The sequence below is a fragment of the Apostichopus japonicus genome, chromosome 8 (assembly GCF_037975245.1).
Source record: "Apostichopus japonicus isolate 1M-3 chromosome 8, ASM3797524v1, whole genome shotgun sequence".
Lineage (NCBI taxonomy): Eukaryota > Metazoa > Echinodermata > Holothuroidea > Aspidochirotida > Stichopodidae > Apostichopus > Apostichopus japonicus.
Window position 1 is genome coordinate 18,035,599 of NC_092568.1, and position 15,047 is coordinate 18,050,645.

General features: G+C 39.4%; 1 protein-coding gene across 4 annotated transcripts in view; it reads right to left on the reverse strand.

The window, feature by feature from the left end:
* LOC139970832 (uncharacterized) overlaps positions 1 to 15,047 on the reverse strand; it is an 87,275-nt gene that overhangs the window by 32,366 nt on the left and 39,862 nt on the right. For all 4 annotated transcript variants that reach the window (XM_071976856.1, XM_071976858.1, XM_071976859.1 and 1 more), the window contains exons 6-10: positions 11,438 to 11,513; positions 9,789 to 9,887; positions 8,749 to 8,852; positions 2,333 to 2,490; positions 1,443 to 1,549 (exon numbers count right to left, since the gene is read on the reverse strand). In XM_071976856.1, coding sequence (XP_071832957.1) covers positions 1,443 to 1,549; positions 2,333 to 2,490; positions 8,749 to 8,852; positions 9,789 to 9,887; positions 11,438 to 11,513 — 544 coding nt within the window. The remainder of the gene's footprint in view (positions 1 to 1,442; positions 1,550 to 2,332; positions 2,491 to 8,748; positions 8,853 to 9,788; positions 9,888 to 11,437; positions 11,514 to 15,047) is intronic.

The following is a 15,047-nucleotide window of genomic DNA, read 5'->3' on the forward strand; positions in this document are numbered from 1 at the left end:
ACCTATCTAAGTGAGACACCTATCTAAATTAGACACCTATCTAAGTGAGACACCTATCCCAGTGAGACACCTAAATGAGACACCTATCTAAGTGTGACACCTATATAATGCAGACATCTAAATGAGACACCTATTTAAGTGAGACACCTATCTAAGTGAGACACCTATCTAATGCAGACATCTAAATGAAACACCTATCTAAGTGAGACACCTATCTAAGTGAGACACCTATCTAAGTGAGACACCTATCTAAGTGAGACACCTATCTAATGCAGACATCTAAATGAAACACCAGTCTAAGTGAGACACCTATCACTTTATACTCATACCTCCTGACCATTCATTCCACAACACAACACTCTCTCTAACATTGTCATTGTGTAATTTAAACATGAAGGACAGCTATCTGTCAGTATACAGTATTAACTTTCACTGCGATATCCCATTTATCCGTATCCTCGTATCATCGTGGTTGGATAGTTGTATTATCTAAAGGATATCCGTCAGGATGTAAGGATTTGTGTTACACATTCTTATGTCAATACCTAGAAACCAGAAAACATCCATGCTTGAAGAACTGTAAGTGCCAAAGTAACTTGATATGTAGTGATACATGTTTTGATATTTTTTGTGGTCAAGGAGCTGTTTACATTTGAAGCTTAACTTCTCTTGCACTGTCATCAATATGATGTTTCAATGTATAACACAGTCTTACTGTGTTACAAGGATGCTACAAAGAGATGCTTACGCTAAGTCAAAGCCAGTAAATATCAAAATCAACGTGAGTACTTTAAAGCCTCGTTATAGCCTTCCATTATAAACAGCGACAAACAGATACCATAAAATATGTAGATGGTTTTTCTTGACACAAATGTGTACCAAATCCCTGGAATTCAAAGTGGGGGGTCGTGACCCTTTCTATGGTTACCAACATGCAAAGCCTGATATATAACTATAAACCAAAGGGTCAATACATCCACCTGTGCATTTGTCCAAATGAATGCTATGAATAAGCAAAGGTCAAATTTGGCAATGGCTGGACCTCTCGGAATGTAACCAAAATTTTGGCAAAAAAAGGGTAAATCATCAAGATTTTGTGATTATATACTACAGAATAGCATCAAAAAGAGATTGTTTAGATTGAATACAGAATGAGGCTTAAACTAGATCTTCAAGCAGATATATACCTGGTCTGGTCTAGCTTACTTTCCGCATGTAAGTGCCAGAGCTGATAATTTTGGTTGTTTTCATTCCTTTTTGAGGATAACTAGATAACCGACAGCTAACTTGACCTCTAGGAGCAAGGTTAATTGCATTTATAGTTTCGTGCAGACCTTTGTCGTAGTCAAGAAAGTGAAATCGGCAGAAATTAAGATATATGGATTATAATGCAATGCAAACCAGCTGTGTTTAAAAAGATTTTTGAGTCAGATTGGACAAACCTTTGGCAATAATGAAATCTGCAAATGCTGAAGACTTGGCAAAGATGGCATCTGGAGGGAGAGGAGGACCAAAGACTGGAACATCCTTTGATCTACTGACAGCAACTCTAAGAATAGAAAGAAATAAGATCATAAATGTCTCTTAAAGCAGCATTTTGCATTTTGTCGCCGTTTTCCACTTTTTTGACAAGTCCATCAAGTTTTTTACATATATCAATCACAAAACAGCAAACTAAGATATTAGCCAAATTTTTTTTCCTGCCAAAAGTGTTAATTGGCAAGTAATTAAGGACATTTGCAGATAATGAAAAAAGTGTCCTCTGACAAATTACACATTTAATATTAATCGCATACAGTTCCCCCAACCCACTGGTTTGAATTCAAGCAATCAGAGGTGCAGGTTTAGTTATGAGCCATTGCTCAAAACGTCAAGTTGGTAACTTGGTACAACCAGCGAGCTGGACTCTAACAGCTCCCTGGTACAACTGCCATAGACAATCTGCACAAATCAAGCATGGTGTTGTATTACCTGCTGGATCCCATTAACACAACTACATCGTTCTCGTTTTATCCTCTCCTATCTCAGATGTTTTTCTGGAGGATCCAAACATCTATTTCATGAAGGCTGCAATCCACTCAAAATTCCAAAATGCATGTTACCTCATGAACACAAACAACCCCCCCCCCATCCCCAGGGCCATCAATTCACAAACACTTATCAGGTCCCTGGGAATCTAGGGTAAGCACCATTTTCAGGATGCCACATATAGATCCAGAATTGGATATCCGACCTTCTGTCATTCCAAATCCTGTCTCTCACATTCTCAGACCCTCCCGAGATAAACCATCTCCCGTACGATCTCGTGTATACGTAGCGTTCAGTGACTTACGAGTAGTGCACATCGTCGGTGTTGGGTTCGTGGGCTCTGATGACGATGAAGATGTGTTGAAAGTGCGACCGCACTGACTTGGGAGTAAACGGAAGAGAACCAGGCTCTTGAAAGATGATGGTGACGATGTCGTTGCCGACGTGCCTCTTCCTCGGTAACTGGGAGGAAACAGGAAGATATTGCAAGTTTTATGATTGATTTCCCTTTCGACAGGAAATGAGATTTTTTTTTTAATGATGTTAATTCAGAGCAGTTATTCTTGGGAAATCAAAACAGCACTGTTGAAATTACTCATGAATGAATATGTTAGATAAACAACTGCAAATTATCTTAAGATCTGACTATGTTGATCTTTCCCACAAGGTGAGCATTGCGATGGAGCATTGAGATATTGTTACGACTGAAGCACACGTTTAAGCGTGTTAGGTTTTTGCCATAAGAATTATTTAACATTTCATAAATACTGACTGGCTTTAAAGCTGTTCAGAAGGAAAAAGTTGAATATTATCACATAGACCAGGGGTGGGCAACCTACGGCCCGCGGGCCTCATGCGGCCCGCCAGTGATTTTTTTGTGACCCGTAAGATGTCTCAAGAAAAAACAAACAAAAAACAACAATTTTACATCATCACAAAAAACGAGCTAGCTGCTAAGAATTTATCGGCACTTATGATGCTGTCAGGTAGGCCTACTATCCCCATTAATTATCAACTGTTACTGTATTGACATTTATGTTTTTGTGAATACAGATTAAGTGCTCACACCTATTGCTTGAAAGTCCTCGGAATCAAAGGTTTGAAATCGACAGCAGGTCGCTGGTTAGGTGCGGCCCAGTCAATTTTTCACCCCTTATATCTGGCCCATTCATTCAAAAAGGTTGCCCACCCCTGACATAGACTCAACTGATGAGATTAACAAATATCTTCATCCAAACCTTCAGCATCACAGGTGGACGACTAAAAAAAAATTCTCAATCATGACATTAATGAGAGGAAATAGCTTCATCCACCACACTTTTGGCATCACAGGTGGACAGATAAAATGTTTTCTCAATCATGATATTTATGAGAGGAAATAGCATATACCCTTCAGGAAGGCATTTTGTAAACATTCGAAATGTGTGACGTCATTATTGCTTTTGAGTGGGTAGAAAGAAACAACATGGAACAACAAACAGGCTTTCATTGATAGTTTCAGTAATATCTGTTAAAGCATTGGAATAATTTGGTGTTCAAAGTTTGTGTAGTACTTTTGAAGGCTTTGATCTTTGTCTCCATTAAAATATACTATGATTCCTGTGCCAAAATAATAAAAACTGTTATACATCTTTGGTCCTGCATAAAAATACGACCATTTCGACATAGAATTTTTTGATGCGCTATCGGACAAAATGGATCTTTAAAATGCACTTTTGACATTTTATGTTCTCTTTGGCTCAAGTTGATGAAACAATTTAGTGGTTTACTTTGAAATTATATCTTTTATACTTTTTATACTTTTTGTCAGGTTAAGGTAAAATCCTGAATGATTATTCTGATGTCTTGCATTTCTAGATTTCCAAAAACAACTTCAATTAGGGATAGTTTGAATCTGATAATCTACTATTGCTACTGTCAGTCTATGTAGCAACAGCCTAGATCAAGTAAATGACTTACAACATATTGTGCGCTAATTCAATGGATCGCATCAAATTAAGAAGCGAGGACTCCTCCTTGTAATGTTGTTTTTACTATCTTCATGTCTCCTTAAGTATCAAGCCATTTAAGGTCATTTTATATTCCCCGAACCCTCCCACTCCCTCCCATCGATATGTGGAACTCAACGTAACTTTCAAAATTTATTACACAAATTAAAGTTCTCTTCCTGGATATTGACATGCTGCAAATACATAAGCATAGCATATATATATATAAGCATATATATATAAGCATATATATCTATATATATATATATATATATATGTGTGTGTATGTTTATGAAGATTATCATCTTTCCTGGTAATTTGAGATAAGAGATCATTTCTTCTAAGTTTGTTTTGTTTTGACGGAAGCCGAGAGATAGTATTTAGCTGTATGGTACCAGCATTTACTTCTAACACCTTGGCTAAGTAGATCAGTTGACCTCAAGATTAAATGGCTATAGATTTAGTATATAAGCCCTCATATCATAAATCTATCATCCTCTTCAAATCGTTAGAGCAGTTATCTACAGAGTTTACGACCTTGGTTAACCTTCGTTTCTAGTCTAATCTAAAGACACATCTAGTCTAGTCAACTAGCGCTTCTCAGAGCTAATATGAACAGACCCACAAATTTCATGCTCTTGTTCCGGGAGAAGATCAGCGAATTGTACTAGACTAATCGTAGCGACATCTGTTGGTTATCAAAACATGTATGCAGATACGAAAGTTGCTTTGTCTGCAACCTATAGCACAAACTGGAAGTCAATGGTAATAAACTTAAAAGTAATCATGTTTCACTTTAACAAGCCTAGTTTTGCTCTCTGATGATTCACTTTGTGACTTTTAACTCTGAATCTCATTTCTTCTGATTCATGCCAATGGTACTGAAAGGGGGAGGGGGTGGGGGGGTGAGGATGGAGAACATACCATTCAGCTTATCTGTATTACAACACTATTCAAACCTGACCGATACCACAGATTCCCCAAACCTTACCTGGTTTATGAATTAACGAGTGACGTACTCACCTCATATAACCTATGCATTACCGTATTAACCTCGCTCTAGTATCTGGCAATTGTCTGTATGTGAGTGTGGCCATCTCCCTTCCGTAATTGCCAGCCTTTTGCGCAAGTATCGCTCTTTCATTGCTCCTAATAAAGCTTAAGTTTTCAATCATTTTGTATACTATTATCGTTGTTTTTGTAATTCTATTTCATCTGTTCAACGTCCTGCACGTTTGAACTGCTTCTTGTCTATTAAAAAGTTTCATTTTTCATGATTTTCGAACGTTTTTTGGTTGCCTCGTGAACGTTGTTCACGAAGCGTGGCTAGGCCCGCACTTTAGTGTAGCGTTGTCCTAGTGTTTGTTTACTTTCACATACAGCAGTCGTGTACGTTATTACACTTTGACAGTCAAGTAACTGCCTTGTGTAGGTCTTTCGTACTGTTCTAGTACAGCAATCGTGTACGTTATCACATTTTTACAGTCAAGTAACTGCCTTGTTTATTCTTTCGTACTGGTCTAGATACGATTTTCATTAGGTTTTCCGTGCTGTTTCTAATTTTAGTTTTACAGCTTCGAGCTTCTTTGACTTCTCAACAAACAAACAAAATTCGAGATTTTTTGGAGGATGGACAACTGCTGTTCCTGCAAGCAGTTCCATCCTTTTAAGGCATAGGACAAACACGATCAGTGCCCGAAATGTCGCCCGTGCGGGAGCATACAGACTTGCTCCATTTGCCAGGACTGGGCCCAGGAGCGCTGGGTTTTGATCAGTACCTGGCTGGCGGATAAAGCCGCAGAGAAAAGAAAGAAGGCGGCTTCCTCAAAGCAGGGGAAGAAGAAACCGCCGGCGAAGGACCCCCAGGCTGCCATTCGAGATGGCATAAGTCCTAAACGTGGGGGATCAAAGGGCGCCATACGAGATGGCTCAAGCCCACTCTAAGAACGGGTATCCATACGAGATGGAATTAATTCCCGTGCGGCGTCGGCACAGCCACGGCCGCAGCCCCAAGAGGGGCCATCCACATTGGGTCATGTGGAGTCCAGAAGCCCCCGCAGGCAGGCGGTGGCGGACCTATTTGCATCTGCACCGGGGTCATGGGACCACAATCGGAGAGATTTCTCGGGGTTCTCCCCGGAAAGTACGGACCGGCGCTGAAGCCGGAGTAGAAGCCATACCCACAGCCAAAGTCGCGGTAGAAGCCGAGAAAGACACCGGCGGCCTCGGCACAGGTCGCGGTCTGGCTCGTCGCCCTCGTCCTCGAGTGGACATTCTTCTGGGCGGCACAGAGCCAAGAAAAGCAAGAGGAGACAGTCCCCAGACTCGGGACAGGCTCTCCTTTCCCTGGTAAAAGACCTCCTGTGGCAGTTATTACAAAAGCCGGGTCAACAGGACCCGGAACAGCAGGTGGCACCGTCCATCCCACAACAACTGGCGCCACTGCCAGCGCCGGTAACGGACGATCACAGGAGGAGGCCCAGGTATATCCCTGGGACGACGCCTCCTCGAGAACCGACGACGCTCTGTCGATCGCAGCTAGTGCGCGCCTCCTCAGCAGAGATTCTGTGGCGGACGACGAGGAACCCCTACAGGGCACAGAATTTTCAGCGAAAGCCTTTGAGAAGGCAACCGCAGTCCTCCGCAGGGTCCTCGGCTTTGAGGAAAAGGTGGATGCGCGTGCCCAGGAGGGGTTCGAGGCAGTGGCACAGGCGAAACGCTGGACAGCCTTCCAGCGAACAGCCCATCGCACTTTTCATGTAGGCGATGAAGACTGGGAGAGTCTTTTCACACCGCCCCACATCCCGCCTCAGGTGAAGGAGAGACTTCGGTCGGCGGGTGCTTTGGATGGCAAGGACAAATTCAGGGAGAAGGGTGCACAGACCTTAGAATCCTCCCTGTTTGACGTAATGTTTCACTTTAACAAGCCTAGTTTTGCTCTCTGATGATTCACTTTGTGACTTTTAACTTTGAATCTCATTTCTTCTGATTCATGCCAATGGTACTGAAAGGGGGAGGGGGTGGGGGGGTGAGGATGGAGAACATACCATTCAGCTTATCTGTATTACAACACTATTCAAACCTGACCGATACTGCAGATTCACACACAATGAGGGAAAATTTAAAGTGATAAATATTGATGGAAAAAATTCTCATTGGTTGTCATAAGAAGAGGTTCAAGTCAACTATTCGAGAGATGACAAACAAATGTTTGGAGTTTTCTAGCAAGTTTGGAGACCATTCATGTTGTCACTAGTATAACTTTAACTAACACATTATGTTGATCCTAGCAGGATCCTAGCAGGATCTTCTTCAGATCCCTTGTCTACTAATCCTCTGACATCTATCTCTTTTGTGTTCACCATGCTGAATACTGTCTGTGTGTGTATTTGTCCCTTCTGTTAAGGCCGGGTCACATCTGCGCGATTCAACACGCGATTCAACTCGCAACTAAAATCACGCAAATCAGAAAAGTTGCTTCTGAGAAGTTGCGCTGATTAGGACATTGCTCTATTGCAAATCAACCCAAATCGATGGCGCAACTTTTATTGCGTAACAAGTTGATACCTGTGTCTAACTACGCGATTCAACCTTCAAGTGTATTGCGAGTTGAATCGCGCAGATATGACCCGGGCTTTACTGTTACTTGTCATTTAGCCTCTGAAAAGCTAGGATCGGAATGTCAGGCCAACTTACTTTTACACATTATGTTTTAAACATATCAATAAGAGTTTGAGGAGGAAGTCTTGGTTATATCAATTTTTGAAAAATTGTCAATTGGTATTCAACTGTTAGTGATTTAATACTCCATTCAGCATTTTATCAACATCACTACATCACACTTACTACAAACAGAATACCAAATGTAACAAATGTTAACACCCATGAAGAGAACTCCCTCACCACTACCCCCTCCCCCACCCTCAAGCTGACACTTTTGAATTTGTAAACTTGACAACCGTTACTGAAAATATCCATTTCGACATATGAAAATTGGAAGTGTCCTCAGTTACTGAGTTTTAGAGTTTGCTTATATGTGGTTCCTCAAAGTTGAGGTTAGTCCTTCAAAATTGTTTCTGGCAGGAACCTGAAGCCAATTCTACAGAAAACAAGATACTGTAGGGTTTGATAACCCATTTGTGTTGTCGAATCAAGTGTCATCAGCAATATCACAACACAAATAAATTCTCTATACTGAGAAAAGCTAAACACTATCACAAGATGAGGAAGGGAAGTGCATATAACCATCATAATCATCATCACAAACTTCAAAAAAATATCTTAACATAATTCAAACATAAAGAACCACAAGAATGTAAATACTAATAAAAGATTTGTAAAATGGAATTCATCACCTCCTTCCCCCACCCCACCCCCACCCCCAATCCAACCCCCAACTCCACCATCAATGGCCATGTGAGACAGCATATTTTTTTACTAGATCCCCAAAAAACAGAAATTTTAAGACCAAAAAGATACACAGAAAACTTAACTAGGACATTGTAACTTTGAAAGATTAACAACTTGCATTGGAATAAAAAACCGAGTGATCCTGTTGTAGTTAATAATAGTTTAAAACTTCATTTTTCATTTTTAGATCAAAATACGTTTAGATAAAAATTTGTTTAAGTATCATCAGAACAAGTGAAGGTAAGTACCAAATGCTAAACATCCTTATGGATCCTTCCCAAACTATGGACAGTTTTATCTGGCGTGTGGAAGGGAGACTTACCTGTTGCCGGTTGTTGGGTGTGTAAGGCAACATTGTGGACACATGGAACATGATCTCATTACCCTGGTATACAGCATAGATGGAGTGCGGTCCTGTAGAGTCAGCTGTGGAAGAGATCGGTCGCAAAACCTGTTATTAATCCTGTCAATTTAGATATCCATTATCGGCTAATGTAATCAATCCAAGGTAAATCGATACGAGCTCACTAGATCACACTATCAGCTATAAAGTTCATTTTTTTTGAGCGTCAACTTCATACACCAATAAACTTTTGTAATGAATTTTGGTACACTTTGACATACAAGGGAAAGCCTTTGTTTTGTGCTTTATAGACAGACAGACAGACAGACAGACAGGCTGACTGACTGACTGACAGACAAATAGATAGATAGATAGACATGTTATATTAAAAGTTCACAAACAACAGACAACTCAACAGGAATTCCCCCCATTTGAAACATCTATTACCCCCTGCAACCGAATGAAAACATTTTTGACTTAAACTTTATAACAGATTGTTCCCCTTTATAATATTATTATTGGTCATTTTCCCCAGAAGGATCCCATCCCAGGATCAAACATGGTGTACCAATATGTGTAAGTGCAGTGTATCCGTACAGCCCCTTGAGAATGACGTACATAAGTATATATCAACGCTGTTCACTGTGTCGTGTTTTGTAAAGAAAGAAACGCAGAACCCCTGGTGTGCTTCTTGGAATATGAGTATGAAACTGCAATTTGTCTAAATACTAAAAAAACAAAAAAAAAATTCAAGCCTTTGACATATCCCACAGACCTCTACTGAAGACAATGGTACTTCATGTATGATTCTTGAAACAGAAAACCAAAACGAAAAGGCAGCAAGTCCGATCACAACCAAGCTTTCTTTTGTCGCATTCATGAACACCGTCGACCATGCTTTACTATACAGCTGTGTTTTCGACTTTTGCTTTTGGAGACCAGAAAATCACGACATAGAGAATAATTTCAAATAACAAAGAATATTACAATCTTTTAAAGTTAGAAGACAGAAAACTTACTTCTGTTGTCAAGTTGAGCTCTGTATTTCACGAATCCTTTGAGTTTCACTTTCTCTCCGACGCATTCTAAAAATTCATCAAAGGCGGGTCCCGAATGTTCTGTTGAAATTAAACAAGACAAAAGCAATAGAACAACCCTCAATATTCTAATTGCCAACTAGCCGGAATTATCTGTTCTTCTAGCCTTAAAACCATAATTGCATGCATAAGCTACCGTCATAGTATTAAATACATGGTAGGGTGAATTTATATGAAGGGGCGTAGGTTCACTATTAAAACCCCAAATCTTAATCACAAAATTACATCGTTTTCCTTTGTTTTCATTACTTTTGACCATTGCCTGGCTCCAATTAAGTTGCCAAGAAAAGGATTTTCTGTTAGCTGAAGTAGATTGCTTAGCAAAATTGCTGAAAAATTTCTGAATCTCAAGGCGAAAATCACATCCATCAAACAAGATATTAATTTAAAAAAAAAATGTTGTGATATATTGAAAATGCATCTGGCAATGGCAGAATGGATGATGTCATCAGGCAACTTAAGCTGAAATTGTCAAATTGCTTTTATTAACTATTTGTCGATCATATATCCACAGAGGGAAAGAATATTTCTACAAAAAGAAAGATTTTGATGAAATTTGTAAGTACAGAGAACTTCAACAGCTAACTAAACATTACAAAAGCATCAGTTAGAAAAGATTAATGTTTAAGAAAATTATATTAGCCTAACGTAAAGCTTTTGAAGAGCAGTTGCCCAGATGACATAAAAGAACCCCTACTGCGATCCAAGTTCCTGGAGTAGTTGAAGGATTTGCCAGTGAAAGAAGGTTCATTAAATCAACCATATCTTGAGTAATGTGTATGATATTGAGATGATAGGGGGGGAGGGAGGGATGGGGCTTTAACTAGCAGTGTGGAATATTTTTCTCTTCAATATATGATTCACATTGTTTGTTACCAGGAAATCCGTATAAAAGCCCCATTATGAATGCCATTATAAACACTAAGTGACCGATCCCCCACCCTGCAATTGTTCTTGGTACTATAGCATATCAAATAATCACGCAATCATCGTGATTGGGTGATTATTTAATGACAGGACATAAGTGTACGGAAAAGGATTTTCCCTATTTGTTATTTTGCTTATTAATTTTAAAGATATTTTCACGATGCCATGTTTTTTCTCCATTTGTGACTATATTATCTGATAAAGTTGAAATCTTAACAACTACCAGACTCATATCAATCAACTATATACAGTAGGTGTGGTCCTCACCATCATTCATATTACTTCATCTATTCTCCCGACCAGTTTTAGGAAGATGCTTAACAAAACCATGAATGAATACTTCAAAAAAATGATTTCAGTTACACAAAAGTTAAAAGTTGAAGGTTTACAGTCTTGTATGAGGCTAAGGCCTCCTCACACAACTTTACAACTTAACCCCTGGTCATTGGTAACTTGTCACACCCACACACCAATCCTCAGATCACAAGTCCACTGCTAAATACCACTTGACCACAATGCCCCCCCCCCACCCACCATACATCGACTAATATTTCAATCGACATGCCTCTTTTCCCTTTTCTTTTGTAAACTGAAAGAGCTAATGATTAAAAGGACCTCACAAGAAAATGAAAACAAACACAAACCATTATTGTACATCTCTTCTTCGGTTCCCTGACCAGCTCTACAATACAAGATGCCAATCTTGTATTTATTTGAAAGCTGCCAAAGAGAAAGAGAAAGGAATAAAAAGAAGATGAATTAACTAGACCATGACATCTCAGAATTAACCCAAAGATCTATATCAAGAGGTCTTTAAAAGATCATCATTTTTAACCCACAATTCTTCCTCTGGCCTAATATAAACAAGCAAGCAGAGAATTAAAGGTTGTAAGAGTCAACAAACTGAACACACACACACATCGACCCTGTCCCTCTGACGGACGACATCTCAAACTATGTCGAAAGATCCGTACCAAACATCTGTCCTCCTACCATCGACTGTGCCTGGCCTTTGTCATCTCTGTCATCGTTTCGTCAAAGTTTAAGCATGTGCAGCTCAAAAACTGCTCAACATTTGTGCAAACATTTCATCCTGAGCAAATGTTCAAGTTGTTGATAGATTTCTTAAGGTTGATGTGAATGTCAAGGTCCTCTTATTTCAATTTCTTTGAAGATCTGGGATTCCAAGAGATGGAAGTAACCAAGACGAAGAAGTTTCGCTCGCAGATTTAAATGGCGACACCGTTTGTGAAAAGTTATCTTGAATTGCAAGCAAAGAAATGACTAAATAGCCTTTATGAGTTATGCTGTGGCTGTTTTTAACCATGCCATTTGCCGATCTTAAATCTTGCACAGCTATTTGGTCAAAAGCTATGTCACAATCATCTTCAATGGAACAACAAAACAAAACCAGAATGAAAACATTTCATGGTTCCTTGCTGCTGTTCATTAGTTCCATTCATAGGGAAATTTCTAACAAAGCCCTAATACAACAACAGTAATTTATGCTCACAAACTTTTGTTGCCAAAGTAATGCTAAGCCCTGATATCAATTGCAACACACATCAGTGTGTGAAGACTATCTACCATTATCATCATACCAAGTTTGACGAAATTCCGACTAGTAATAGTAGCCAAGTAATTGCAATTTGGAGTATTTCACGTTTGACCCCATGACCTCATTAATATTCATGAAATGAGCACCAACATCAACAGGGATAATCTACTAACTATGGGCCACCCACTCACCAAGTATGGTAATGATTGGTCATTCCCTTGTTGAGTTATTGTGCATACAAACTTTTCCTAACGAAATAATGCTAGCCCCCCCCCCCCTTATAAAATGCATGATATCAATTGCAACACACATCAGTGTGTGGAGACTATCTACCAATATCATCATACCAAGTTTGACGAAATTCCAATAAATAGTAGCTAAGTTATTGCAACTTTGGGAGTTTTTCACGTTTGACCTGTGACCTCATTAATATTATTTAACTTTGAACTCGTATAACTTCGCACACGAAGGTCACATTGGGGTCAACCTATTGACATTTATGATCAGAAGGCACCTTTGACATCTGAAAATAGCATCAAAACTGTAAAAATCCCCAAAACACGAAAAGGTCACCAGAGGTCAAATTGAGGTCAAGGGTCACCCAGATGCGGGTTGACAAATGGATTACATTGAAGCAACTCCCAACCTTAACGGACAGTTCGTTCTCAAGTTATCACAAAAATACTAGTTTTTTATCATTAATTGACCTTTGGTGACCTCGGATCACATGACCGTTATGTTTGAAAATATTCCCCTATACCATTTGCAACTTGTCCCAAAATATCAACCATGTCACACCTTGGAACTGAGAGTTATTGCATTAAATGTCTGAAAATTAACTTTGACCTCGTATAACTCCGCACACGAAGGTCACACGGGGGTCAATCCATTGACATTTATGATCAGAAGGTACCTTTGACATCTGAAAATAGCATCGAAACTGTAAAAATCCCCAAAATATGAAAAGGTCACCAGAGGTCAAATTGAGGTCAAGGGTCACCCAGATGTGGGTCGACAATTGGATTAAATTGAAGCAACTCCCAACCCTAACAGACAATTCGTTCTCAAGTTATCGCAAAAATACTAGTTTTTTATCATTAATTGACCTTTGGTGACCTCGGATCACATGACCGTTAAGTTTGAAAATATTCCCCTATACCATTTGCAACTTGTCCCAAAATATCAACCGTGTCACACCTTGGAACTGGGAATTATTGCACTAAATGTCTGAAAATTTACTTTGACCTCATAAAACTTCACACACAAAGGTCACCTGGGGTAAACCTATTGACATTTTTGATTGTTGAGACGTGAATATAGCATCAAAACTGTAAGAATTCAAACATTTTTTTCTTTGCCCATTTTCTCACCGAAAATACTAGTTTTTTAACATTAATTGACCTTTGATGACCTCGGATCACATGACCATTAAGTTTGAAAATATTCCTCTATACCATTTGCAATTTGTCCCAAAATATCAACCTTGTTACACCTTGGCCCTGGGAGTTATTGAATTAAATGTCTGAAAATTAACTTTGACCTTGTATAACTTTACACACAAAGGTCACCCGGGTGTCAACCCATTGACATTTTTGATCGGAAGGTACCTTTGATATCCAAATCTAGCATCAAAACCAAACATTTTCTTTTTCGCCCGTTTTCTCCCAAACTAAGCACATTTTTTCTAATGTGACCTTTGACCTTTTGACCTTGGTTTCAAATGTAGTTTGATCTGCTGATTCCAAAAATCAACACGATAAGTCTGTACAGCCATCCTAACTCTGACCAAAAACTTTGACCCCATATAAGTTCGCACACAAAGGTCACACGGGGGTCAACCTATCGATATTTATGATCGGAAGGTACCTTTGACATCTGAAAATAGCATCGAAACTGTAAAAATCCCCAAAACATGAAAAGGTCACCAGAGGTCAAATTGAGGTCAAGGGTCACTCAGATGTGGGTCGACAATTGGATTACACTGAAGCAACTCCCAACCCTAACGGACAATTCGTTTTCAAGTTATCGCAAAAATACTAGTTTTTTAACATTAATTGACCTTTGGTGACCTCAGATCACATGACCGTTAAGTTTCAAAATATTGCCCTAACCAGTTTACAACTTGTCCCAAAATATCAACCTTGTCGCACATTGGCACTGGGAGTTATTGCAGTTTTAGTATTTTGGGTTTTTGGACCATAACTGACCTTTGGTGACCTTTGTGGGCACCAAAAACAATAGGGTTCATCTACTCACTATGGGCCACCCACCCACCAAGTTTGATAATGATCAGTCAATCCCTTGTTGAGTTATCGTGCATACAAGCTTAAGCGTCACACACACACACACACACATACACACACACACACGCCAACCTGAATACATAGGTTCCTTTGCTTTCAGCAAGGAACCAAAAATTGTAAATGGTCAAGTCAAGGGTCCTACTGATTTTTTGGACTAAACATAGTAGAAAATTTTTTATAGGAGTACATATAATTCACCCTTCCCCCCCCCCCCCGCCCATTTAATTCACCCCCTCCCATTGTTCTCTTCCTGTTGCAAATTACCAATTATGGATCACCGAAGGGATTTATCCCAAATGACCAACACTCTTCTAATGAGTAGGAAGTTGTGACAGTTTCACCACATCATTTAATTGCATATATATTTATATATATGGACCACAATATTAGGAA